The sequence below is a fragment of the Phalacrocorax carbo genome, chromosome 19, assembly GCF_963921805.1.
Source record: "Phalacrocorax carbo chromosome 19, bPhaCar2.1, whole genome shotgun sequence".
NCBI lineage: Eukaryota > Metazoa > Chordata > Aves > Suliformes > Phalacrocoracidae > Phalacrocorax > Phalacrocorax carbo.
In genome coordinates this window covers 6223659-6248616 of record NC_087531.1, presented here as the reverse complement: position 1 = coordinate 6248616, position 24958 = coordinate 6223659, and the positions used below count along the sequence as shown (strand labels likewise).

At 46.0% G+C, this 24958-nt stretch overlaps 2 protein-coding genes across 3 annotated transcripts in view; one reads left to right on the top strand and one right to left on the bottom strand.

Moving 5' to 3' along the window:
• MLLT1 (MLLT1 super elongation complex subunit) overlaps positions 1-15170 on the top strand; it is a 39115-nt gene extending 23945 nt beyond the window's left edge. Inside the window, exons 6-12 of one of the 2 annotated variants that reach the window (XM_064469401.1) lie at positions 1532-2077; positions 5773-5860; positions 6685-6796; positions 8048-8147; positions 8373-8444; positions 10200-10271; positions 10794-15170. In XM_064469401.1, the coding sequence (XP_064325471.1) occupies positions 1532-2077; positions 5773-5860; positions 6685-6796; positions 8048-8147; positions 8373-8444; positions 10200-10271; positions 10794-10922 (1119 nt within the window). In that variant the 3' untranslated portion in view covers positions 10923-15170. Of the gene's footprint in view, positions 1-1531; positions 2079-5764; positions 5861-6684; positions 6797-8047; positions 8148-8372; positions 8445-10199; positions 10272-10793 lie in introns of both variants that reach the window. The other variant, XM_064469400.1, reaches the window with a different exon arrangement.
• Positions 15171-15779: 609 nt separating this feature from the next.
• ACSBG2 (acyl-CoA synthetase bubblegum family member 2) overlaps positions 15780-24958 on the bottom strand; it is a 28512-nt gene continuing 19333 nt past the window's right edge. The window contains 11 exon segments of the mRNA XM_064469394.1: positions 15780-17378; positions 17737-17983; positions 19658-19797; positions 20700-20768; positions 20771-20913; positions 21590-21823; positions 22092-22273; positions 22911-23087; positions 23271-23420; positions 23906-23986; positions 24438-24558. Of these exon segments, the coding sequence (XP_064325464.1) occupies positions 17263-17378; positions 17737-17983; positions 19658-19797; positions 20700-20768; positions 20771-20913; positions 21590-21823; positions 22092-22273; positions 22911-23087; positions 23271-23420; positions 23906-23986; positions 24438-24558 (1660 nt within the window). The 3' untranslated portion in view covers positions 15780-17262.

Sequence of the window (24958 nt, the reverse complement as noted above, 5' to 3'; positions counted from 1 at the left end):
ATGATTTGCTAGACTTCTCTCCAGGGAAATTCTGAAAAGAAAATTAAATGTCCAAGACTGGCATTTTTTGGTGAGCCATATCTTCCTCCTGATCTGCTATAGCAGATGAAGTTGAATGAAGTCCTCGTTGATTGTTCTGGCTTGTATCCTTGATGCTGAGGATGAATTATGTGGATCTTTTACTGTCATGTAAAGCTGTACACATTGCATCTCTTAGCAGCAAGGCTGAGTAGAGAGTCCGTGCTTCCTCTGTCATGAGGGCTCCTTAGGGTAGTGGTATAAAGAACATAAAACATGCTTCTCTTGGTCAAACTAGTGATTTCAAGATTTACTGTTGCATCTGGCAGTATCTAGTTCTTGAGACTTCAGAAGAAGCTTAGGTTCCTTCTTTTCACTTTTGTGTAATTCTACATAAGAGAACCAATCCACAGGCAGCATGTTTTGAAGCAGATTACATCCACTTCAGCCTGAATGGTCACAAATATTAACAGTAATTCATTTCATGGTGTAATTTGATTCTGATGCCCATTTTGTTCAGGGCTCTAAACACTTCTGGCACTTTGGTCATGTCTTCTGATGTCAATGTTATGAAACAGAATAAAGATGACTTATCTGTTAGTAGCTGATTTAATTTTGGTCAGGAATTAAGCGTTAGAAAACAGAGAAGATGATAGAAAAGAAATAAAGAGCTCTGACCCAAGCTCTGGTGAAAATTGCCAGTAGCTGAAGAGACAGTAGTCTCCTGCTTCTTGTCCTCCATCTTGCCCTCAGAGGTGCATGTGTGTTTGCGCCTCGGCGTGTCCAGCTCATACTCCAGTGTCTTCCCACAAGACCCACTTAAATGTGAACTCAAAACACTTCTAGAATTCGCAAAGGGAAGCACTGCTTTGCCTTCATGTGTACCTGACTCGTAGGATAAGCCAGGTCCTGATGATTGTTGTCTTAAAGCTCGTATTAAAGGTGATAAAATGCTGATATTGAAGACTGAGTCTCTTACAGTTGTGGGGACGTTAAGTATGTTTGCCAAGTTGCGGTGTGGTTGATGTGGTGAGTTGGGGGCTAGGCTGCAAACATAACTGGAGTTTGCCATGCATGTGATTTAACCTTAAAGGAAATCTCTTTAGTTGCTGGGTTTTTTTTCCCTGAAATGTATTGTGAAACATAACTGTGTGTAACTCAGCTAGAGTGAGTTTCCTCTTATCTGGCATGTTAACCCTGCAGATTAAATCTGAACTAAACATCTATAGATGTTTACAGACCTCCTTTTATAGATCATGGAAAGGAACAGGCATTTTGAAACATGTTCCATCCTGTCCTAATGTAGATGTTTAAGCGCCTACTGTCAGTTCCTGTCAATCAGCTTTAGAGAAATCTAGATGTCTACCTTGGAGGTAGGTAAGTATGGCAGGCACCTGTGGGTGGATGTCTACACGAAAGAAATGCTTCAGCATGATTTATGAGAATGTTTCCTAATCCTGTGCAGAGCTTCTATTTGATACCTGGCTTGCATGTTTCTGTTGCTGAATTTTAGGATGCAAACAAGGAAAGTAGCAAGGCATCTAAGCCACACAAAGTAACCAAGGAGCACAGAGAGAGGCCAAGAAAAGACTCTGAGAGTAAAAACTCCTCCAAAGACCTTGAAAGAGAACAAAACAAGCCCTTGAAGGACTCCTCCAGAAAACCAACTGAGAACAAATTGCCTAAGGAGGAGAAGGCACCTCCAAAAGCTGCTTTCAAGGAACCAAAACTGGCCGTGAAGGAGACCAAACTGGAGAACACTTCTCCAAAGGGTGGGCCACAGCCGGAGTTAAAGTCTTCCAGCAAGAGGCCCTCCAATGTGGAGTCACCAAAGCCTAGTGCCAAAAAACAAAAAAAGAGTAGCTCCAAAGGGATAAAGAATATCCTAGGGACATCTCCCAGAACCTCATCTTCCTCATACCCAGAGAAGAAGCAAACCAAGGAGAAGATGAATGCCAAAGTGGAAAAGGTAAAATCTGAAAGTGAGGCCAAGGAGATCAAAAAGCCTGTGGAAACGGAGGAGTCAAATTCAGAGGATGAAACCTCTTTCAAGTCAGAGGTGAGTGAGGATTTGTCCTTTACCAGAATTTTTAAGCATGCTGCTTAAATTCCGCAATGAAAAAGATGTTGAATAACATTCCCTCAGGTAGGCTAGAGAACCAGATTGGCAAATGCTTAGGCTGGGTTGTATCTCAAATGAAACTCTTCTTTGAAGACCCTATCAGTATTAATCGTTACTGCTACCTGGCTTACCTCCTGTTTCAGATACGCAGTTCAATTTAGATTTACCTGCAGGCAGAGTTACCTAAAAGTCGGAGTTTAAGGTTGTGGTCTCTAATCCCTTGCAGTGACATTTATACAGCTAGAGTACAGTAGGTGTAGGTACGTTTTCTACCTGCTTATGATAACGTAATGTTTTTGAATGTGGTCTTCATTCAGAACAGGAGGAAATAATTTCAGTTTTGTTTCTGAAAAGAACAGTATTAAAATGTAAATAAAAAACCCTCTTCCTGACATGTCCTGTAAGAAATGTGCTATTGGCTAAAGCTCAAAATACAACCACATGCCACTAAACCTAAATAAGTTGTGTTGTAGGATATAAACCAAATTATGTTATTGTACTACTATTTTTAAAAGCTGTCTAAATATTTTTTCCTTTTACAACTAAGAACATTCCTCATCCTCTGTCTTCTAAAAATTGTTTTCTAAAAGAAGGCAAAAAAAAGTAGGAGGGGAAGGACACAACTGAAATCTAAACTCTCACTACTTTTTGCTAGTTTGCTTTGTATTTGCTATAAAGAAGCCATATATCTCCTAATAGGATTCATGGGATAGTATCACGTGAATTTTTGAACTGTTTCCTACTGACCACTTTTAGAAAGATGTGTTTTACTGGAATAAATCTTCTAGGGACAATTCGTATTATGATTTAATCAGCACCACGATACAGTAAGTATTGATGTGTTCATTTCAGAAAGGGTATTTTTGCCAGAGGTTCCCAGTAGAAGAGTGTATTGGGGAAGTGTTAATTCAAGTTACTCGACAAAAGATTTTTTTCCAGATTGATTAAATGCATAGCTTGTGCATTAAAAAAAGAAGCAGCAGCTCCTCTCTGCTTTTAGCCTTATACCTGAATGCATCGGTGTGTATCAAGCTCCTTGTTTCAGTACGTGGCCCTCACTGCAAGCATCTGTACCCCGCTGCTCTCTAAGTCCCGAGTGTCTTGTACTTCCTTATTTCTTAGGTGTCATCAACCCCCCCCGGGACTCGCCAGGCGGCTGTAAGCTGATAGTGCTGTTTAGACTGTTCTGTGAAACCACAAACTGTGGTTGTGGTTCCACAGCGTCTGCTGCAGTCCTGTCCTGCCCCCACCAAGCTTTGTGTGCTTCTGTGTCCTCTCTTGCACCAGCTCTCGTGTCTGTTGGATGCTTGACAGAGGTATTTGAGTGCTAGCCCAGAAGGAGGGTAGGAGTACTCGGTGTGATGGAGGGGAGCTGTGGCAGCTGCCAGTCAGATCAGATTAGGTTTCTGTGGAACTTGAAGCTTAAGGGTATAACTGTATATTGCATTGGCATCAGCAGAGAAGACTGTTACAGTTCCTTTTCCACCCTGGGGGGTTCTTTTTGCTCCTGACGCTGCAGTTTGCTACTCCATCGTTTGTACTGGTACAGCTGTTTGGATCTGTGTGGTAAGCCACATCACTAAAGCGAATGAGCAGCTGGAGGTGAACCGGGGCCCGGAAACTCTTAAATCAGCTTTGCTGCTGCAGCCAACGTATTGTGCAACATGCTCTGAGGCTGCAACTCCACGATTGCTTTGAGTTGACATCTTTGCAGGCTGCTGTTGAAAGGAACAGTCTTGCTCTCATTTGTGCTGCTGGCACAAGGGCTCGTGTGACTTTGCAGTGGGCTGGAGGAGTTTCTCCTTCCATTTCAGCTCCTGCTGAAAGTTAGTTGTCCTTTTTTCTTTTTCTCCTTCCCCCATCAAGTCCAGTTCCCTGAACTGGCCTCATGCTTGGCTGCCTGAATGCTAGTGCTGACAAAAGAGAGGGGCTGAGATGTGAGGGCAGGATTGCTTTTTTCCATTGTCAGCATGTGCTTTTGTCATATCACAGTGACAGTAACTGCAGCCTGAGCATGCAGAGTATGTCCAGCTGGGTGCCTCCTAAAGGGCTGAAATAGCTGATAGGGTTAATGGCAAAAGGAGAGATGGGGATCTGTACAACTTCCAACTTCCCCTTCTTAGGTCCTGTTAAGTAATTTTAAGGGAACACCTGCTAGATTTTCAGGAACGAGGTATATTAGGATTGAATCTGTGGGTAAGACACAAGAGCTGTACTCCCTTACCTTGAAAATACTGCCCTTTACTTTCATGTTGTAATTTTTCCAAACAAACAGGGCTGCCGCAGTGTGCCAATATATCAGATATTGGAATTGTTAAATGATTCTCCTTTGCCACTGAATAATTCGCAAGGGTTGTAAAACCCCTTTTTGGCATTTCCCCTGCCTTCTTACAGTTGAATAAATGAAACTCTCTAACAATACTTGGGTGATAAATTATAGGGAAGGGTGGTATTAGGATGAAAGTCCTGCTGCCCCTTTCACTTACTGATGCCCAAAGCTGCTGATGTGCCTCTTTCTACCTATTTACAGTGTTTTTACAGGATTAACACTTTCTGTAATAAAGTGTATTGATCGATGGGAACGTGTGATGTTTCTAGCATCAGGATTTGGTAGTGGAAGTAACAGGTGGATTCCCAAGAACGGTGCAATGAAATGGAAATGCTAAATTTCCAGGGAATTACTTTAAAAAAAAGCCAAGATAATATTACAGTACATGGAGAATCTTTAAACTAGATCCTACTGAGTAGCAAAACCTTTAAGAGTATTGTAATAGTCGCTGCTGCTAGTGGGGATGAAATAGTTGCTTTAGCCTTCACTGCCACCTCATGGTCCTTTAAGCCAAAGCATGCAATTGCTGCACAATACCTGGTTTTATGTTAAAAACATATGTAGCGCTAAAACTTTGTTTCTGGATGCTGTTATTAGCAGTAGTTTGTTCTGTCTTTTTACTTGCTCTTACTGCATGGCATGCTCCCGGCATTTCTGCTGAAGGCTGACAGTCTCTGGATGTGATTTCACTAGAGTTTAAGCTGGTTTCTGTTATGTTTTCATGATAAACTGGAAGCAGTACAGTGGATCGCTCAAGTTGGTGTAGAAGCAACTGTTTTGAGGGTATAGTAATAAATTAGAGCTAATTTTGGAGTCAAGTGAGCCAGTTAGGATAGGCGTCCTTTCCATCTTTAATGATCAGCACAAGGTATTCAGAGGGAATGTTGGTGGGTTACAATAAATCCACTTCTTAAGAGGGCTTTGATAACTGTTGCAGCTTGTGTGCTGGTCTTCTGTCACGTTCCAGAGTCTGGGTTTTTTTGCTTCGACATTTTTCTGATGCTATATTTCATCACTTGAGGATATTTGGAACTAGTGACCTGAAGGGTTTTTGTGGGAGCTGCTGATGCTACTGCCCAGGAGTGCTGAGCTACAGCGTGCCAAAGTTGTCATAAACATGGCTTTTATTCCCCTTGCAGTTTGTGTATTCTCTGGAATTCTGAGAACTGCATTCAGTGACGTATGATGTTGTCAAGTGCTCAAATGCTTCTGTCTCACTGTGCTTTGTGCTCTGCACTGGTTTTCTGGATTAGAAAGGTTAAGGTTCTTTTTTCTTTTTTTTTCCCTTTTATGGGGGGTTAAGTCTGTCCAGTCCAGCCCTTCCAACTCCAGCTCCAGCTCCGACTCCAGCTCTGACTCTGATTTCGAGCCATCTCAGAACCACAGTCAAGGTGTGTTGCAACAAATAAAATTTGTTAAAATCTTCCTTATGTATCCTTAAAAGGTTCATGAGAATTGGATCTGTTTTCCCAGCATATGTGTGTATATGTATATGCTAATATATAGGCTAATATATATATAGAAAAGCCTAATACGGTTTCTTGTATGCAAACATGTGTTGAAGCTGTAATGCTTCAACAAGAAAAGGCAATAATGTTGTAGCGTAATCATGAACAAGTATTTTTCTTGTTTTGGCAGTTAATTTATGAGTAGCGACCTCTCTGGATTTGGTTCTGTCCCTGTTGACTTTGGTGTCTGCCTCGGTTTATAAATGTGTTTGCTGCTGCTTGATCTATGGTGTCACCAGAATAGTTCTCCTTCAATCTTATATATGTTTTATTAAAAACTGTAAATGTGACATTCATCACTTTGCCAGTGCATACCATAGCTTCTTTTTCAGGTTCCTCCACTGATAATCCAAAGAGATAAACTGTGGCAATAGTAAATGTTTTAACCTTGGCAAATGCTGCATTACTACAAATACTGTCTCTTGAGTGACGTTTAAAATAGTCCCCAAACGCATGAAAAATGTGTCCTTTTGTTTTCATTTCAGAAGAGTGGGAGGATGTGGGGGGAGGCTAGGGTGCCTTTATGTCAGTTGTAAAGTTTGTCAACTCTAGTTTTGAGACTAGAATACAGTGCCTTTGATCGAAATGGAAATACCAGTGACATCTTATTGGGAAATCTTGATATGTCCAGTTTAGATCAGATAGCTCGGATGGAGTTCTGCTGCACATGTCCTAGTGCTAAACTGCTTTCTCCCCTCTGATCCCAGGCCCACTGCGCTCCATGGTGGAAGATCTGCAGTCAGAGGAGTCAGATGATGATGACAGCTCCTCTGGAGAAGAGGCAGCAGTCAAAGCGAACCCAGTCAGCCGGGATTCCAGGTGGTAACAAATCAGGAAGAAAGATGTTTGTCTTTTTGCCCTCCATGTTTGGTATTTTCATGTGCCCTCCATTTGGAGGGAGGAATCGAAGCAATGGGGCTATGTGTGAGAGGAAGGTGTGAGAGAAGGAGAGAAAGGGCAGATGTGTGGGGTACTTAGCACGGGGTGGGGACACAGAGCCTGTGAAAACAGCAGGGTGAGAACAGAATGGGATGAGGAGAGGTGACCGGAGCTCAAAAAGAGGAAGCCACTAGGAGGTGGTCTGTGTTGAGCTTGCAGGTGTTAGTGACTGAGCCCCTTGAAATAGTCACCTAATTGTCATCTTCAGATCTCTGCTGGGCCGAATAGCATGCGACACCTTTGATCTGCAGAGATTTGAGAAGCGTTGTGGAGGCTGTCAGCATGTGTGCTCTTCTTACTGCATATGACTGATACCAAACTGAGAAGTCTTAGCCTTTGCCGCTAGTGCATGCTGACAGTTGGTTACTTGACTCCTCTGGGACTTGGTTAACAGCTGTTTCCTGCTTTAGTCAATGAAAATAGTTGAATTTCATCCTTCTCCCCTCAGGAAACACTGTTGTAGCCAAAACCTGAATATTTGAAACCAAACGCTTGGCCCAGATGGCAGCTGCAAATCTCAAATGATGCTTGTGCTCACCAAAACCAAAAATCTGTTGTCACACTCTATCATTATCAGCTAAACAGGAATGGGGAGATTTTGAGGGATATTTTTTAGACCTGTAGCTGATAGGTAATAAACAGTTTTTCAAGCTCATCAGAAGTAGGATACCTGCTATAATACATCTGAAGGGGCACAAGAAGAATGAGAATAAATTGGAAATCTCAAAGGTCACAACAGAAACACTAAATGCGTTGGGTTTTTTTGCCTGTGTTCTCAGTGGAGGTGTTGGTGAGTCCCTCACGCAGGTGCTTGGTGACCTTGGAACGAATGCCCAAAATGAACAGTTGCCCTTCATGAAAATCAGTTGTTCTAAGGGGCCTTGGGTGTGAAAGAGTTGAACTGCTAGGTGTGATGTGTAAACTAAAACTCCCTGCCCTGCTTGCCCAGGGAATGGACCATGGCAAAGGTGACATCAGCTGGGCAAAAAGGGATTCCTGGAAATTACAGACTGACTATTTAGTAGTCTGTAATAAAGAAGAGAATTTCACTTAACTCCGCGTGGTTCAGGTGACAGCTAAGTTAGTTTCCTGTTAGCTGGTGATGCTAATTCTCTGCTGCTTGTTTTTCAGGCTGAGCCTTAGTGACAGCGACAGTGATAACAGTGCAGATTCCTGCCTGCCAAGTCGAGAGCCACCTCCTGGTCAGAAACTGCCCCCAGCAAATAACAAGGTATTGCATCCTATGTGCCCATACAGTACTGCTTTCCACCACTCTTGGTTTCTGTTTTGTGTTCAGTCCGTGGTGTTAGTTCTGACTTGCACCAAATTTTCCCTATTTCACTGTCTTTGTCAGACAGGTAGTTTCTCTCTGATCGGTGCTGTGCATCCAAACCACTAAAGCACCATGTTGTCTGAACTCATTCCAGCCCCTAATGTTGATTTACTTTACCCTCAGGCATCTGGAAGAAAAAGCCCAGAGTCTTGTAACAAGCCAGAGAAGATCCTGAAGAAGGGAACATATGACAAGGTATGTTTGAGGATTTATATATTGTAGAACTGTTGGATGTTTGTGAACGTTTCTGTGTAGCAAACAATTTCAGTCAGCCTGGCCTGTTCAGATTGTTCTGTGCTGGCAGGTTAAAAGCTGGGGTGTAATGAAAAACAGGTGTTGAAAGGACAGACTTCGGAGAGTGACACTGCAGAAACTGGGTGTATTGCATAGATGGACCCCCAGGTCATTTCCACATGCAAAATGTTAAAATTGTTTTATTTCCTTGCCCTTTGTCTGAACCAATGGCCTGGCCACTGCTGCAGTGGCGAGTGCCTCTTCATTGAAAGGCAGTTTTCTCACCTGTTTTTGATCTTACAAATTAACGGTTGTCTGATGCTCTGCTTTGCTGGTTTAGTTGAAACCTTTGTTCGAGGAAATTCCCTTCTTTCTTGTTCTTTCTTTCCAAGGAAAGCAGAGCAGTGTACCTGCTCCTAAAGCATGCAGATAGCCAAACCCCAGGTTGTCCAGAAAGTTCTCCCACTGTGATTTTTTTCATAAAGAAATCAATCAAATGGGAGCTTAATACTTAGTCTAATCACTGAGGTCCTTGCAGCAAAGAATCAGTCTGTAGCTCTCACTTGTGTGTTTTAACACCTCCTCAACAGGAGAATCCAGCACAGGTTAATCCCTTAGTCTTAGGCCTAAGTGTGATCTTGAGATACTTGCCTCTGAGTCTCCTGCTCTTCAACCACTAAGTACTGTTAACCATAGCTGGCATGGCTTATCTGAGGCAAGGTTTGTAGGTAATTGTACCTTTTATTAGGCTGCTTATTACAGATACAAGGGGACACCCTTGGGACCCATTGAAGAGAGCGCCTGAATTACCATCAGCTTTTCCAACTGTCAGAGGTTTTATAAAAGCTACTCGCTCTCCCAGCAAGCGTCGCATTCAGCACTGCTTAGGTGTTTGGGGGAAAAAGCTTTTCTCTGCGTGCATGTGCTGGGGAGGGGCATATTTCAGAAATCTGGGGGTGGTGGTTTGGGGTTTTTTGTTTGTTTTTGCCTTGGTAGAATTACTTAAATGAGTTCAGTTTTGCTGATACAGACATGAACAGCTTGGGCAGCTTTACCGATTAAGAATCTGTCCCCTGTGAGCAATAGTGTGCCAGCACTTGCCTTGTTGGCTGCCTAAATAAAACAAAAGAAAAAACCAAAAACAAACAAAAAAACCCCAAACCAAAACCACCCTTATAAGAACAATTAACATGTTGAACTTGAAAACAGCCCTGCATTTCCCATTGTGGTGTGTAAAACTACCTGGGAGCACAGCGCACCCAAAGGATTTTTCCTTACCCAAACGCAAGGCATTGTTCAGCCGACTGTGGGTGTGTGGGTCACCGATGTGGGTGTTCTCAGGTAACGAGTGTTTTCGGCACAACCTGCTGATGTAGAACTCAGACTGAGGTTCACCGGGGGAACTTCCACCTTGCTGAGGTCCTCTGAGCCCAAAGGTTCTGAGCACTTCTTAAAGCTGGTTACAGGTGTTTGTTTAATGGTGTCATTAGATAGTCTTGCTGACGATCCTCAGGCCATCTGTGTTTATGTGAAGTCTTTGGTCTCCCAGTACTTGACAAGAATGGAGGAGGCAGGAAGAAATTTAGGAAAAAAATTGGGAATAGGACCACATCTGAAAGGGCCTCAGATTCCTGCGATCCTCACTAGGGAAATCCCTTTGGCAGTCATACAAACACACCACCTGTGTCACTCTTTGTGTTCCTACCTCCTTTACAGGCCTACACAGATGAACTAGTGGAGCTTCACAGGCGACTAATGGCACTACGAGAGCGCAATGTGCTACAGCAGGTAGGGACCGTTTGTCAGCTTTCTGGCAAGCTGCTGTACTCTGGTAATCTTTGTGTCCAAGGGTCTTAGCTGGAGCCCTGGGATGCCTGACCTTTCATTGCCTCTCCATGAGAGGGTCTGGTTCACTTTGAAAGGAAATATGTGTGTGTATATATATATATATATAAAAAATCAGATGTGCATGCAATGTTTTTGTTGGAAAAGATAGGGAAGGGCACTTTGTGCATCTTCCCTCTGCCATCCTGGTAGCGGTCCCAAAGCTGAGCTCTCTTGGCCTGATTTAAAAGGCAAGAAATGTGCCCACATCGCTTTCTGGACTGAGCTAGTCGGGTGCACAGGAGGAGCTGGTTTGGTTTTTGGGAAAGGATTCCCTTCGTGTTGTGAGACGTCCTCATCTCTGAGGCTGTTCTGAAGGGCTGAGAAAAGGACCGGATGGGTTGCTCTGTGTCTGCTGGCCTTTCTGCTCCACTTAATCTTTACGGGGTCTCTGTATACATCCCTGCTTGTCTCCTTTACGTACAGATTGTAAATCTCATTGAGGAAACTGGGCATTTTAACGTTACCAACACAACCTTTGACTTTGACCTCTTCTCCTTGGATGAGACAACCGTCCGTAAGCTGCAGAGCTACTTGGAAGCAGTAGCAACATGACGCTTGGCCTTGGAAGCAGGCTGCTTTTGAAACCAGAAATCCCGTTTATTGGTACCAGGAAACGAACCCATGGAACTAGGCCTTCTTATTCTCTTGATTCACCCGAAGCACTGCCTTAGAGAACAGCCATGCTCTATGAATGCACAGCCAGCTGCACTTTCTTGTAGGCTTCAAACAAGCACCCGTATTGCTGAGTCTGTCCTCCCTAGCTTCATAAGTATGCTTGGGCACAGGTCCTGAGTAGAGCAAAAGACGTGCTGCACTTAGCCGCACAGTGTGACCTTTTTGGTTTTACTTCAAGAAACTGTGTTTTAAGAGCACGTTTTCAGGCGTCTCTGAGATCCGAAGAAGTGTGGACGATGTTTTCCTCACCAAATCGAGGGACCAGCCTGCCTGCGGAGAGCTCTAGCGAGTCCCGTTTCCTCCAGCTCTGTGAAGAAGCATTCATGCTGTGTAAGCAAGATTGGCTTTTACAAAGCCAGCCAAGAGACTGGTGAAGAGGAGGCTTCCTGGGGGTCCTGCTGGTCTGCTGCAGAGGGAAGGGGACGGATTCCAGTTTTGATCACTTGCAAGTTAGTTCTGCCGCAGTTCAGTAGCAAGCACTGCTTTAATCTGGCTCCCGATTCCGACAGGGCATCGTTCCACATGCAGGACTTTCAGCTTCCTGCAGAGACGGTTCGTGCTCTTTGAAGAGGCCTCTAGAATCTGCTGTCTCCCGCTGGGGTTTTGAGATGTCTTGTTTGTTAATCTGAGCTCCTAAACAAAGTCTCACTCCTTTCAGTCTGCTTTAACTGTAATAGGACTACAAAACTGTAAGCTGTATATTTTATATATATATTATATATATGTATGTACTGTATGTATAAGAAGGGCCTAGTTGGGTCTTATGATCTTAAGGGTGTGTTTTTCTGTTATGTTTTTTTAATGGCTATGGCAGGGGAAGGGCGCTTAATAAGAATTGACTTGTTTGTTAAAATGCCTCTTGTGGACAATTTTTAGTGTATGAAAGCTGAACAGCAATTTTCAAAGCATTTTGTGCTCTGGAAGGGGCTCACCTGTCGTCTTCTCATTTGTCAGTGTTTAATAACTTTGCCAAAATCCACAATTGGTTTTGTTCTATGTTCTCAAAGAGGAATCTCCTACAGTGGCCCCTATAGTAGTGGCTGTACTTTGGGAAAACCAAAACAAGGGAGGATTTTACCTTGGGACACACCTGGAAAACACTGATGTAAAAAAACCAAGTGAAGTCAGGTCTGTTTCCTCCTCCCTCTCCCGCCCCGCTGCCTGTTCAAGAAATGGCAGGAAACAGTGAACACTAATCCAGAATCTTTCATGCATTTCTAGTTAAACTAGTGTTGACTTCCAAGGGCAGGCGAGGTGGGTGCGGGGAAGGCTCCAGAGCTTTCGTCTAAACTGTATGACACTCCTGGTCCCTAAATTCAGTATTTTTTTGGAAGACTTGCTCATTTTTTTCCAATCAGCATGTAAGCTTTTGCCAAATGTTTAGTGGGCTGCAGGCAGCGAGGAGGAGAGCGGCGGTGCAGAGGAGCCCTCCACTCAGACACGGACCCACAAAAGCCCCGTGTGGGAGCTGGGGGGTTGCGTCGCTCCAGGCTTTGCTGTCCCTTCTCCATTATGAAATTGCAGTCCCTTGTTTTGGGTTACCTGTTTATCATGGAAATGTTGCAACTAATCAACTTAAGTGGCAATATGATGATAAGCTTGTTTGAGTTGGGTCACGTTGACCTGATTCCCATTAATTTTGTCTTTGTACCATCTTTCATGTGTCTCGTGTGTCTCTGTGTGTATATATATATACACATATATAAAAAAATCAAGCTCATGCCAGGTACAAACCCTGTCAAGACAGTGATCTCAGCTGTTTTTTTTCCTGATGGACAATGCCAAGCCTGGATAGAAACCCTGTGCGCAAATGTATGCTGCGGAGGTGGAAGACGGCAGGCAGAGGAGGAGCTGCGGTTCTGTCGTGGCTGGCAGCAGACTGCACCGCAGCAGAGGACTGCAGGTGTGGGCCATGAGTGTCACGGACCTGCCCGTGTGCCGCGGTGGGTACGTGCAAACCACTCACAGTCTCCGTTGGGTCTGTGGCATGGAAGAGGCGAGCCTTGTGCAGTTGCTACAGCCCTGAACTCAGCTCCCTGGGCATGCGGCGCAGCCCCGGCCACGCAGTGCCTCCTACCCGCTGCCCCCGGTGAAGGGTGAGGTTGGGGACATTGTCCTGTCCCCGAAGCAACAGGAGCAGCAGTGGCAGCTGGCCTGAGCCTGCGATCTCCCGAGGTCTGTGCCTCCTCTCCACGCGGGTAACTCACTCCCACAGCCACTACATCTGTGTCGCCCTCCCTGGCAGTGTTTTCTCCTAGGACTGTTGGTAGCCTCCGGCATTACCCCAGGAGGGATCGGAGGTGCCACCTCCCTTCCGCCCCCTTCTCAATTTAAGATCTGAATCATCATGCCGCTCCCAGCCAGTCTGAGAACACGCGTGGGAGGGTGTTCCTGAGCATGGCTGGAAGCGCCCGGGGCTCCCACCTGCAGCCATGGCATCGTCCTGTCCTGGAACAGACTTTATTTGTGAAGTCTAATGAGTATTGATAGGAATTTTGTTTGGTTTTTAAAAGTATTTTACACATGGAGGGTTTTTTTAGACTGTTTATAATCTCCTTGAAAACCGAAATAGGATTGTTCCCCCAGCAATAGTTCTTTTCCATTGTGTGCACATGCTGATTTGTTACTAAAAGGTTTCTTGCAAGTACTTAGCTGTTCTACAGAGTTGTTGTTTTTCGGGGTATGTGGTAGCGTTGGGGACCACAGGAGGAATGACTCTGCAAACAAAGAATGGTCGAATTTGGGCCTCATCTTGTGTCCCCTTCTAGTTACATATGAACAAGTTCCCTGTGTAGATTCTCTATAGGCTGGCTGGATGCTGTTCTGAACATGCCGTGTACAGGTATTTGTGGATAAAGTGTTTGTTCTTGTGTCACTCTTGAGAGCATGGATGGATTATTGTACTATAGGAAGGAGGTGGCAGTGCTGCTGTCAGCATTGCTTCAGGTCTTCGAGGATGTGTAGTAGCTTGCGTTGTTTAAAAAAAAAAAGGAAAAATCCAAAATTGACTTCTAGCCATAATGGTTTTTTCCAAGGAAAACGGACAGAATTCTGTTACTCTTCTGTGTCCTTCACCTTCTTCCTGAAGGCATGAACAAGAGCGGAGCAGCCTGGAGGCTTTCAGAGCTGCTTTGAGTCGAGTCGTGCTGGGGGTAAGATCAGGACACGGCTTTTCCTTTGTCCTTGGCCTTTGTACTAAAGGGCAGAAGAAGGGTCAGGAGTATTTTCCTGTTGTCTTGGTCTGCATATGTATTAAGCCTTGAGGCTTTGATTACTGACAGTTACTATTAAAAAAAATTTAAAAATCAAGGATTGCAAGGCTGGCTGGATCCCAAACCAGTGGCTGAGGAATATTAGATACGTAGGTAACGAGACGGGCTGAATACATGGAAGTGCAATGATTTTGCCACCAGTTCTTGTATCGCTGTGTGCGGTGGTAGCATCAGAACTAGCAAAGCAATTGATGCAACAATCCCGAAGCAGTTTTTGTCAGATCTTGAACATTATTTGATGGTGAGAGAGGTTTAAACTTCCCTTACGGAGCTTGCCTTGTCACGTTCTCTGTGAGCAGAGACCCGGGTCGCTCTGGTTCTGCAAATTTCAGCCGTCAGGTTGGCGAACGCACTGGAGCACCGGCAGTGACTCAGACGAAGCTTCTCTCCACTAGCCCAGGTGCCCGGCACTCGCTCGTGCCGATGCTCTAGACGACCATTGTGCACCTTGTACAAGTAGTTCTTCTGAAATGAAAATTGATCAGTATTGCTTTCCTGGGGGGTGTGAAATAGCCATCAAAAACTGACAAGATGAGTTTGCACTCCTAAAGAAAAAAGTACTTCAACTTCTAGATAATTTTTAATTGTATTTCTGCCTAGAGCCAAGGTATTAAATACCTTGTCACTTGAGGATTTTAAAAGTTGTGTTGGGAAATTAATTCTTCACTCAGCTGTAAGAAATTCAGCTGGCCCAAGACTAACTTCAAGATTTAAAAGAAAAAAAAAAATCACGTTTGTAATACGTTACAGGATTGTTTGTCCTGAATTTTAAACTTTTTGTTAGTTCCACAAATTTATGGAGGAATTTTCTAGAAAAAGTGAAATAAAGTAAGATGGAAAAGTAAAACTTCAAGAGTTTGTTGCATTTCTTCTCCTCGGACAGCACCAAGCCTTTCCCAAAGCACCTTGTTCCCAAGTGTTTTCCATTAGAAATACAGCAGCTGGTAACACCATCAGCTGCCCATCTGTCGCCAGTACTGTGTGCAGCACCAGGCATGAAACAGGAAAAGGAAACTCAGCTAAAGTGCAGATGGTCTGGGGCTGACTCCCATGTCCAGTAACATATTGGAGGTTTAATTCAGTTGTTTAAATCCCATGGCTGTGGCAGCTTGGTCTTCAGTTCCCTGCCCCTTTGCCAGCCACAGGTCTGAACCACCTAAGGCAAATGCAGGTGCTCCCTGTCTGTTTCCCTGGGGCTCAACAAGGGTGGCTGCTGCTCCCTAAAGAAGCAAGAGCAGTGAGGCAGCACTCTGGCAGCACAGGCTGCAAGCAAAGGTTATGCACAAGAGCTTAATTCCCCTTCCTGACACTGCAGTGCTTTGCTTCCCCACTGCAGAGGAGCATCTTCAACCCTAATAATGACAGAGGCAGCAGCTCTAGCCACAGCCCCCTCTGCAGTAACACTAGTTAACCTTTTTGCTGCTCATCACCTTAGACCCTGAGCATTATCTGTCAGAAGTTAGACACAAGCTGCAGAGTTTATTAGGTGTTCCTCTGAATATTGGAGGCATTTCAAATTCACACAGCTGAGGACACACACATTTGCACAAGGTCAGCAGCAGTTACAATAGTGCATTACCACCCTCCAGCCAGGTGCTGTACATATTTCACTAAAGCTTTAGGCTTAAAACCCAGCCTAAGGTGCCCAGTTACAGGCACCCCTACTGCCCACCAGAGTGAGGTTATGACACCAGGTATTTACAGAGATGCCAGGAGCCACAGGCAGCAGCTGCTTGTGTTATTTAACAGCATAGATAGTGCCCTGCTCCAGGATCCTTCCCCTCAGAGCACCCACCTCTCTTGTGGCTCCTTCTTTGGCCATGGGAGACACAGCCCAGGCCCAAAGGGCAGAGCTGTTGTGCTTGTATTCAGGTAATGACCTCTAGTTTGAAATAAGCCATTTCACAAGCCATCCTTCATCCACTGCTGGGAGTAGCAGTCCCTCCAGGCCTTGGGCAGACCGTAATAAGCCTTGCAGAGCCATTTAGAAGAGACCTTCAAGAGCATGTTCCTGCAGCTCTGGGGAAGGCAGTCACCCACATTCTACAGTCACTGGCTCTGAGGGGAAGGGCCTTTACAGTTGCTAGAAGGGCTGAGCACAGACCTTCAGAAGAAGCAGCCCTTGATCAGCTGCATTCCCAAGGCTGGCCCCTCCCCCCAGGTGTCGGCGTTCTGGCCCTCACAGGAAGCTCCAGGCAGCACCGCTATAGCTGTAAGGCTACAGCCAGCTGTCACACACCTTTGTACACAGCTTTATAAATAGTCCTGTGCATAAAACACCTCCCAGAACACCGAGCATGTATATACACTATTTTAACAAGCAATTTATGGCTTTAAAATAACTCAGGATGATAAAACAGACTCAAAATATTGCACAGACAAACCCAGCAAATATGAGGTTCCACATACCCACCGAGCCAGCGCCTGCAGCCACACAGCATTCATCAGCTCTGGCAGAGAATGTTTGTGGGTGGAGAGATTTAAAATAATTCAGATGTCATCAGCATGCAGGTAAACATGCATCGGGGGAGCAAAGTACACAGCTATAAAGAGAAATCTGCCTTTCTCCCTCAGCAGGAAAATGGCAGTTCCCAATTGTTTTACATTCAGCTCAGGAAAAGAAAACTTTGGTTGAAATATAACATGGGTTGAAGGTAAACATTGTTTTGCCCTTATAAAAATGGAAAGACAAAAAAATATACAAAGCAGACAGTCAGGACTAGCTCAGCATTAACACAGACGTGGGAAAACACCAGGCACGAACATGCTCACTACACTGCAGTATGAGGGCCAAAAACTGTACAAGGCAGTGCTTCAGAGGGGTGGCATAATGCCCCAGCTGCATTTATTTCAAGAGAGTCCAGGGAATCCTTCGGGGAGCCCAGGCTGGCAGCAGGGGAATCCTCCTCAAGGCTTGCTTCAGTCCATGGCCCAAGGGCTCCGTGCTACGGCCGAAGGGCGGTCTCGGGGGCAGTGGGCGGCTCCGCATCAGCGTAAAACTGAGTGATTTGGTCCTGGTACTTCTGTGCCACCACTGGTCGCTTCAGCTTCATCATTGGGCCTGCAGAAAAAACACAGCATGAGGCTTTAATGGTGACACAACTCAAAGGGAGAGCGAAGCAAGCCTGGAGGATTCAGAACCCACAGACAGATGTTGGCTTCTAAATTTTGCGATTAATAAAATCCCCCTCCCTTCCCCTGTGAACAGCCAGGGCACAGCCATCCTGCCATAGGCACCGCAGAACTCAGGGGCAGAAGTGGGGATTCACCCCGCCCTCCCCAGAATTACGGCATGGAAAAGCCATAGGGAGGAAAGGCTAGGGGGTAGCTCTGTGGGGGAGGGGTCCTGGTTGCCTTGGCTGTTCCACCTCCAAGGAAGAGGTGCTGGGGTAACCCCAAGTGCCCCACCCAGCGCTCACCAAGCTCTCCACCAAAGACACAAAAGTCCTTCTCCAGAAGGACCCACTTCTGGACTTTCTGAGCATTTGAGACGGCTCCCTCATTGACTGCTGAAATTCCCTTCTGGATAGCTGCATAGATAGCCTTGTCTTTGCTGCCTATGATTTCAGAGACTTTTGTAGCCTTGCTGCCCAGTTTCTGACAGTATTCAACAGCTTCTGGAGTGAGATCATCTCCTGGCTCGCCAGTTTCTACATCTACTGTGCACTGCAAGACAAGTCAGAACAGGTAACTTCACATTGCTGAACACTTAACTCCCTCCAACACAGCAACCCCCACAGCCCCAGGAAGCTGCCCTGTCAACTGCCCCGGTACCAGCTCTCCGATTAATCAACCACTGCAGTGTTCATACGCTTGACACAAACCACTGCTGTGACAGAAAACTCACTGAGGCAAAATGCAGATGAAACCCCTTCAGATCTCTGCACACCCCACAGCCATGTCTGTACCCAGAAGCAAGCTGGGTACAAAGCTTGTCTTCCAAATTCCTCCTGGGCTACCCAGAGTTGATCCCTTTTTTCTGGACCACACGCAGCATGCGACCAAGAGGGTAGGAATGCTCTGCAGAGGGATCTGGGGGTGCTGGCTGACAGCCGGCTGAGCATGAGCCAGCAGTGCCCGGGTGGCCAAGGAGGCCAACAGCACCCGGGCTTGTGTCAGCACTGGTGTGGCCAGCAGGAGCCGGGCAGGGATGGGGCCCCTGTGCTCGGCACTGGTGAGGCCCCACCTCGAATGCTGGGCTCAGGTTTGGGCCCCTCGGGACAAGAAGGCCCTTGAGGTGCTGGAACGTGTCCGGAGAAGGGCAACAGAGCTGGGGCAGGGTCTGGAGCACAAGTGTGCTGGGGGGCGGCTGAGGGGGCTGGGGGGGTTTAGCCTGGAGAAGAGGGGGCTGAGGGGAGCCCTTTTCGCTCTCTGCAGCTGCCTGAGAGGGGCTGGAGTGAGGGGGGGGCTGGTCTCTGCTCCCAAGTCACCAGTGACAGGACGAGAGGGAACGGCCTCAAGCTGCGTCGGGGAGGTTTCGATTGGGTATTGGGAAAATGTCTTCACTGCCAGGGCGGGTCAGGCATTGGAAGAGGCTGCCCAGAGAGGTGGGGGAGTCACCATCCCTGGGGGTGTTCAAAAACCGTGTAGATGTGGCACTTTGGGCCATGGTTTAGGAGGCCTGGGGGTGTTGGGGTGAGGGTTGGACTTGATGATCCTAGAGGTCTTTTCCAACCTTCATGATTCTGTGATTCTATGCTGGGTTGCAGGGCAAGGGGCAGAGCCAGGCCACCTACCGATTCGGGGTTCTTGACAAACACCTTACTCCGACCAACCTTAATGATTGTAAGACAAGTGCAGCATTGCCACCCCCAGGGCCTGGCTCCACATCTCTCACATGAGGGTGAGGAGGGTGGCCATCAGCCTCACTAATGAGCAGTTACCACCCTCCCAAAAAACCACCAGCCTGCAGGGTCTCCGGGCAGAAGTCAGCCCAGGCCACTGCGGCTGCATCACTGTGGAGTTTAAAGCCAGTGTCCTAAACAAAGAAATCACTGACAGCTCATTCCTGCCCAGGCTGCTCCAGGAGACACTAAGAAATGGGTAAGAAAAGCAGAAGGGTTTCTGTTTTCAGTCTCGCTTTTAGGTCTTTTACTTCTGTTTGTTTCTGCCCTCCGTGGTACGGAGAGAAACAGCTGCCCTGAACACCAGAGGAACCTGATCGTCTGACCGAGTGGCAGCGCTCATTTCTCTGCAGTTAAAACTTCCGTTTGCAACTCGCTTACACCAAGCGATGCCTCCTGTCTCTGCAAGACACTGTAAAAACACGTAACAATTATCTTCCTCACTGGAATTAAACATTCAGCAACACAGGTGGATTCCCATCCTGGTTTCCATTACCTTCAGCGTTAGAAGCATAGCAAGGAATTTTGCTTTGTCTCCAACCAACATTGCGTTGCTGATGATGGGAACAGCATCTTTTACAGCATCCTCAATTGGAACGGGAGGAATGTTCTCGCCTCCTGCAGTGATGATGAGCTCTGGAATACAGTCAAATCTGGATTAATGCTTAGAGCTTTTCCCCCTTACTTCACAATCTGAGATGACTTTATAGCTCCTTTGTGTCTACCAGGTCAAATACTGAGTCTGTGTCCCAAGACCTGGAGAAGGCAGCAAACCATCAGGACTCCAGTCGGGCCGGGAGAGCTGAGTCCAAGGCACACATGCAAACAGCACTTCAAGAGCTGCTTTGATGCTCTGCAGCCATTTGGGAGTGTGGGGTGTTGTGCACGAGCACCCCAGCACCCTGCCACTGTCACCTTAGACTCTGAGGCATGTAAGTCTGTACCAAAGTTGTTCAGAAACTTAAGTAAAAAATTTTCTGAGGCAAAGCAGTTTTTGAAGTTACGCTGTGTGATACAGAGCAGAAGACAGCCTGCCTTTCTTGGCTGTCTTTTATAGATGCCTTAAAGCAGCCCCTTTGTGAGACCATTTCTCTCTTTTTAAGATTTAAGTCTTGCACAAAATCAGACTCGTTTGGGGTTGGTCAAAGCGGTGTCCCCATAAAAAAAGCACTGCTGCAAGCCATTTTCACAATAGCATGAAGCCACTGTTTTCAAGGTTAACTAGCAAAGCTCGCTGAAACTGGAAGGACCTCGACAGGTCTGGCACCGTAAAACAAGCCAACAAAGCATTAACTACTGCCTCTGAGATCAGAGGATTTCTTCCTCACTCTGCAAACACACAGTGGTTTCCAAGGTCATCCCTCTCCTCCCGTCACACACTCAGTGGCAGGACACGCTGCACCATACTCCTATTAAAAACTTCAGGAGTATTTAAATATTCTTACATGCAAGCCACAGCCACTTAACGAGCCAGGCCTGACCGCAGCATATCACAGCGCTGCCTAACCTCAAGACAACAAAGCGAGCGGATGCGCTACCTTTAATTCTGCCAGTGATGTAGAGGAACCCATCTTTATCGTGCTTGCCAAGGTCACCCGAATGCAGCTGTCTTCATCAATTGCCTCTTTGGTTTTTTCCTCCATGTTCAAATAGCCCATGAAGATGTGCCTTCCCGAGAAACAGATCTCCCCATTGCCATTTCCATCAGGCTTGTGAATCAGTGTCCGGCAGCCTGTGACTTCCTTTCCACAGCTTAAAGAGAACACACAAATGCACTGCCTTTTTTTTAATTTTTAAAATTCAGTAGCTGAGCAGCAGAGTGAGGTTATCGCAGTACCCTCTCAAGCAAAAGTGTCTGAACAAAGCCAGGCAGCTTTTTATTACAACTGCTTCAGCAAGGAACTTACAAACTTAAAAGGCACCTGGTTATGAAAGGGGAGCTACAGAAAAAGCTATTATTGCAGAGAGCTCAGTGCTCACACACCTGGTGTTTTCCACTCATTGTTTTCAACCACCTGAGCTTTGAATTAGAAGATGCATGTCCTTGGCAGCAAGCTCTTACCAGTGGTGGTATTTACTCTGCGACTGAACCCATGGGGACAGCCTTACTGCATTTATTCATTTGACACTGAAGTGACCTGTAGGCTAGAGTTACTAATTCCTCCTTCTTCCCATCAATCCCTTGCTTCCTCCTCAGCTCCTAGAGAATCCAGGGCAAGTTAAATTTAAGTAACATGGCTGTTGTACTTGGCAGATCTCTTCATCTGCAAGATGTGGCCAAAGGGACTGGCTCCCTAGTGACTTTTTACTGGCAGCAAGACTCTGGGGATGAGCTGCATCGGGCGAGATGGACTTGCCAGACACAGGAGAAACCTTAAAGCAACTCTCCCTCCCAGCCAGCAGTGCTCTGGCTCAGTGAGGGGTTCACCTGGTGAGTCTGAAGGAGTGAGGCAGAGAGATTGTGTGAGGCCCTGAGCTCTTGCTCATGCCATACAGCTCAAACACAGGAATGTTCAGACTTAAAAAAACCTCCAGTGTCTCTCTGGTAATGGGAGCAGCCCCCATGTAGCACTTTGTGCAGCGGTCCAGCCCAATGGCCTTTCGTACTTTCTTGTACACCAAGTGCCGGGCTAAGCGGAAGTTCACCGGGACTTCAGAATACCTGTAGGAGAAAAATGGTTACAGGATCTTAGTTGCCAGCTATAACTTCTCCCCCTTCCTCCTTTCATCTTCCTCCTATTTTAGTTTATTCAGTAAAAAAAAAAAGTATTGACTTCCCGCTCCAGCCCTTGGTGCTCCCCCTCTGGTCCAAGTGCTACATTTGGCTTTTGCTGTCATAAGCCCGGTCCGTTACAGGGGATATAATTCCTGATCTGACAGTAAATTTCTCCTAATATTCATAACATCCCTGAGGTGTAGTTCATAATTACCCATTCATCCACTTCAGGTTTGTCTGTAACCCAACTCCCTTGGCCCACGATGCCACTTTCCTCCGGAGCGCTGACGATTTTGCGCCTATGGATTTCATTTTTTCCTCCATTTTTTCCCAGACACGAGGAACTCCCAAAAAAGCCATTGGCCTCACTTCCCGCAGGGTGTCTACCAAGGTGCCCTGAGCAAAGCAGAATTTAATAGAGCTTTCAGAGGTGCTTCACTGTAGACTTCAGATCAGCACCAGTCACCAGCTGGAGATTAGGACTCTGCCATCAATTCTGAGGAATCGCTCACTTCCAGCTGCAGTGCCACCACGAGAAAGGAACCCCAGAAGCATTCAAATGCCACAGTGGTTTGGAGAAGACAGAAAGTCTCATGGCTTGCACAAAAGCAATCTCGATGCTTTCAGTGCCAATGCTGACACAGCACCAAGAGAAGCCTCATTCTCTTCTCAGGACACAGATTTAATGGTGGTGGCATTTTGCAATGTGGACAGAGCAAACGCAAAGCCATTGCTCAACCAAGCTGTTGGGGCAGAGAACTGGTGTCAGGTGAGACACCAAAAAGCTCCTAGTTGTGAAGTGCTTGGTCAGCTCATCCTATGTTGCGAGACAGAGTCAAAAGGCAAAGGTCAGAGCGGTTATATTCATCAAACCAACAGACCCTTAAACAGGACCAATCAGTCACTCCACAAATAAACCAAGTTATCTCATGATTCTGAAAGCCGTGCTAAGTCAGCCACATTCATTTAAAGCACCTGACCCAACTACAAGCAGGTGGGTGGGTGTAGGATTTTCATTCTCTTCTGTTTTTACCTTTAATGCATCTGGATGAGCAAAGAAAACTTGCACGCCGAATGTCATCACTGACCAAATATCTGACATCTGTGCAGCAATATGGCTGAGGGGCAGATAGCTGACCACCAGTTCCTGCTTTTCTTTAGCATCTGTCAGCATAATGAAGCGCCCTGCTGCCGCCGCCGTCCACGTGAACTGTAACAAGAACCCACAGCAGCGTTAAGCGACAGCTCTCCTGAGCAGGCACAACACAGACCACGCAGCTCAGAAAACAAGTCTGTGATCACTTCCTGTGATCTTAACATCGGGCAGGTTTCTCAGCTGATCTCTACCCTCCCTCACACCCACCGAAGGTCACCGATACCAAGAGACACTCACGTTGTCATGACTGAGCATTACTCCCTTTGGCTGCCCGGTTGTCCCCGAGGTATATATTAGTGTACAGCACTGGTTAGGCTTCTGTGACTCAATGACTGCATGGAGCTGAGTATCTGGAACATCTTTGCCAAGGTCCATGAACTCACTCCACTGTACAGATAAGAGAAGAGCTCGATCACTTTGTAGGCTATTGTTCACATGTTAAATTAAACCCTTTGCTACACATGAAGAGAAGGAAACTGTTTCCTATGTCCAAACCTCTGGCAGAATCTGGAAGAGGTTGTAAACATGCACTTGCAGCCCCACGCTGTTTTCTGGCTGTCACAAGAGGCATGGCAAGAAGCAGAAAAGAGATGAGCCACCCTGAGGAAGCTTACTAGCTCTGTGGCAACTGGGAGTGCTGAGCTGGAGTAACTGTGGGGCCCGAGGCTGCTTTGCAGAGGTCGGTACACTAACACCCTCCCTTACAACATGGATTATCGAGGTTTGAACAACAGTAGACATCTACTGCTTCAGCAAGGCGAGCAGTCCCTCGCTAAAACCAACATAAGCTCACGTGGAAGGTGATGGCTGCTCGCAAGCCATTGGATGACCACAGCTGGTATTTACAAGCCATTAAGATGCCCAGTACTTACAGAGTACAGATTTGGTCTCTTCTCTTTTAGCTCTTCCCCATACTGGACAATTGCTTTCAGGTGAGGTAGTTTATGCTGAATCTGTGTTAAGAAGGGAGAGTTGTGAGAAGGAGCAAATCCTGTCTGTCCCTTTTAAGCCTAAGTAACCCACCACTTAACAGGCTAGTGCTACTTGCCCTTTTTAGTAAAGCTAAGAGAATTTCATCTGTGTTATTGAAAGAGAACAGGGAAGCATCCCTAGAAGCAGTAATAATTTGGACTGGGACATTGCCAGACAACCTAGGAGATGATCAATTGTTCATTTTGGCTTCTCATATTTTAAGCTTGAGGCTTTGCTAAGCTGTGGAACCACCATTTAACCTCTCGTGAGATTCAGCACTAGTAACTACTCCTCTGGCTTGAGCAGGGAGCACACCAGGCAGGCTCCATCAGTTCACCTCTGCTTTCAGATCCAGCATTTCCCTCAGGTGTTACCCTCCCACATCTGTCAGTCGGATGCTGTAGCCCCCAGCCATTTAAAAAGTATATTTACTTCTAAGATTTTCTGCAGCTGTTTATGGTTCTCCACAACCAGAACGTTAGCACTGCAGTTCTCTGCTACATAACGACAGGCCTCAGGAGAGTTTGTAGTGTAGATACCAACAGCAAATCCGCTACAAAAGAAAAGGAAAGAAAACAAAACAGAAAAGCAAAACAGAATTAGAGGATAAGCAGAACTGCTGGCAAAATTCAGGCCATTTCAAACTTTAACAGAGGAAAAACTTTAGGAAGAATATCCCATAAAACACCACCAAGAAGTGGAGGGCTTAATTCCAAGAGCAAAGGCTCTCTTCTGGGGTATGGGAAATGTCAGAATGGTGTAAGGGACCAAAATGCCTCAGGTGGAAGAGGTGGAAGGTGGCTGTCAAAATCCAGAGCATTTCCCATCATATTTTTAATCACAGTGTAAGTAAGCACGCTTTTGGATTAACCTACTGTTCATCTTATTTTGATAAGCACCTGGCTAAAAAAAAGTTTAATTTTTGTCTCATTAATTCATAATGAAATAAAGAG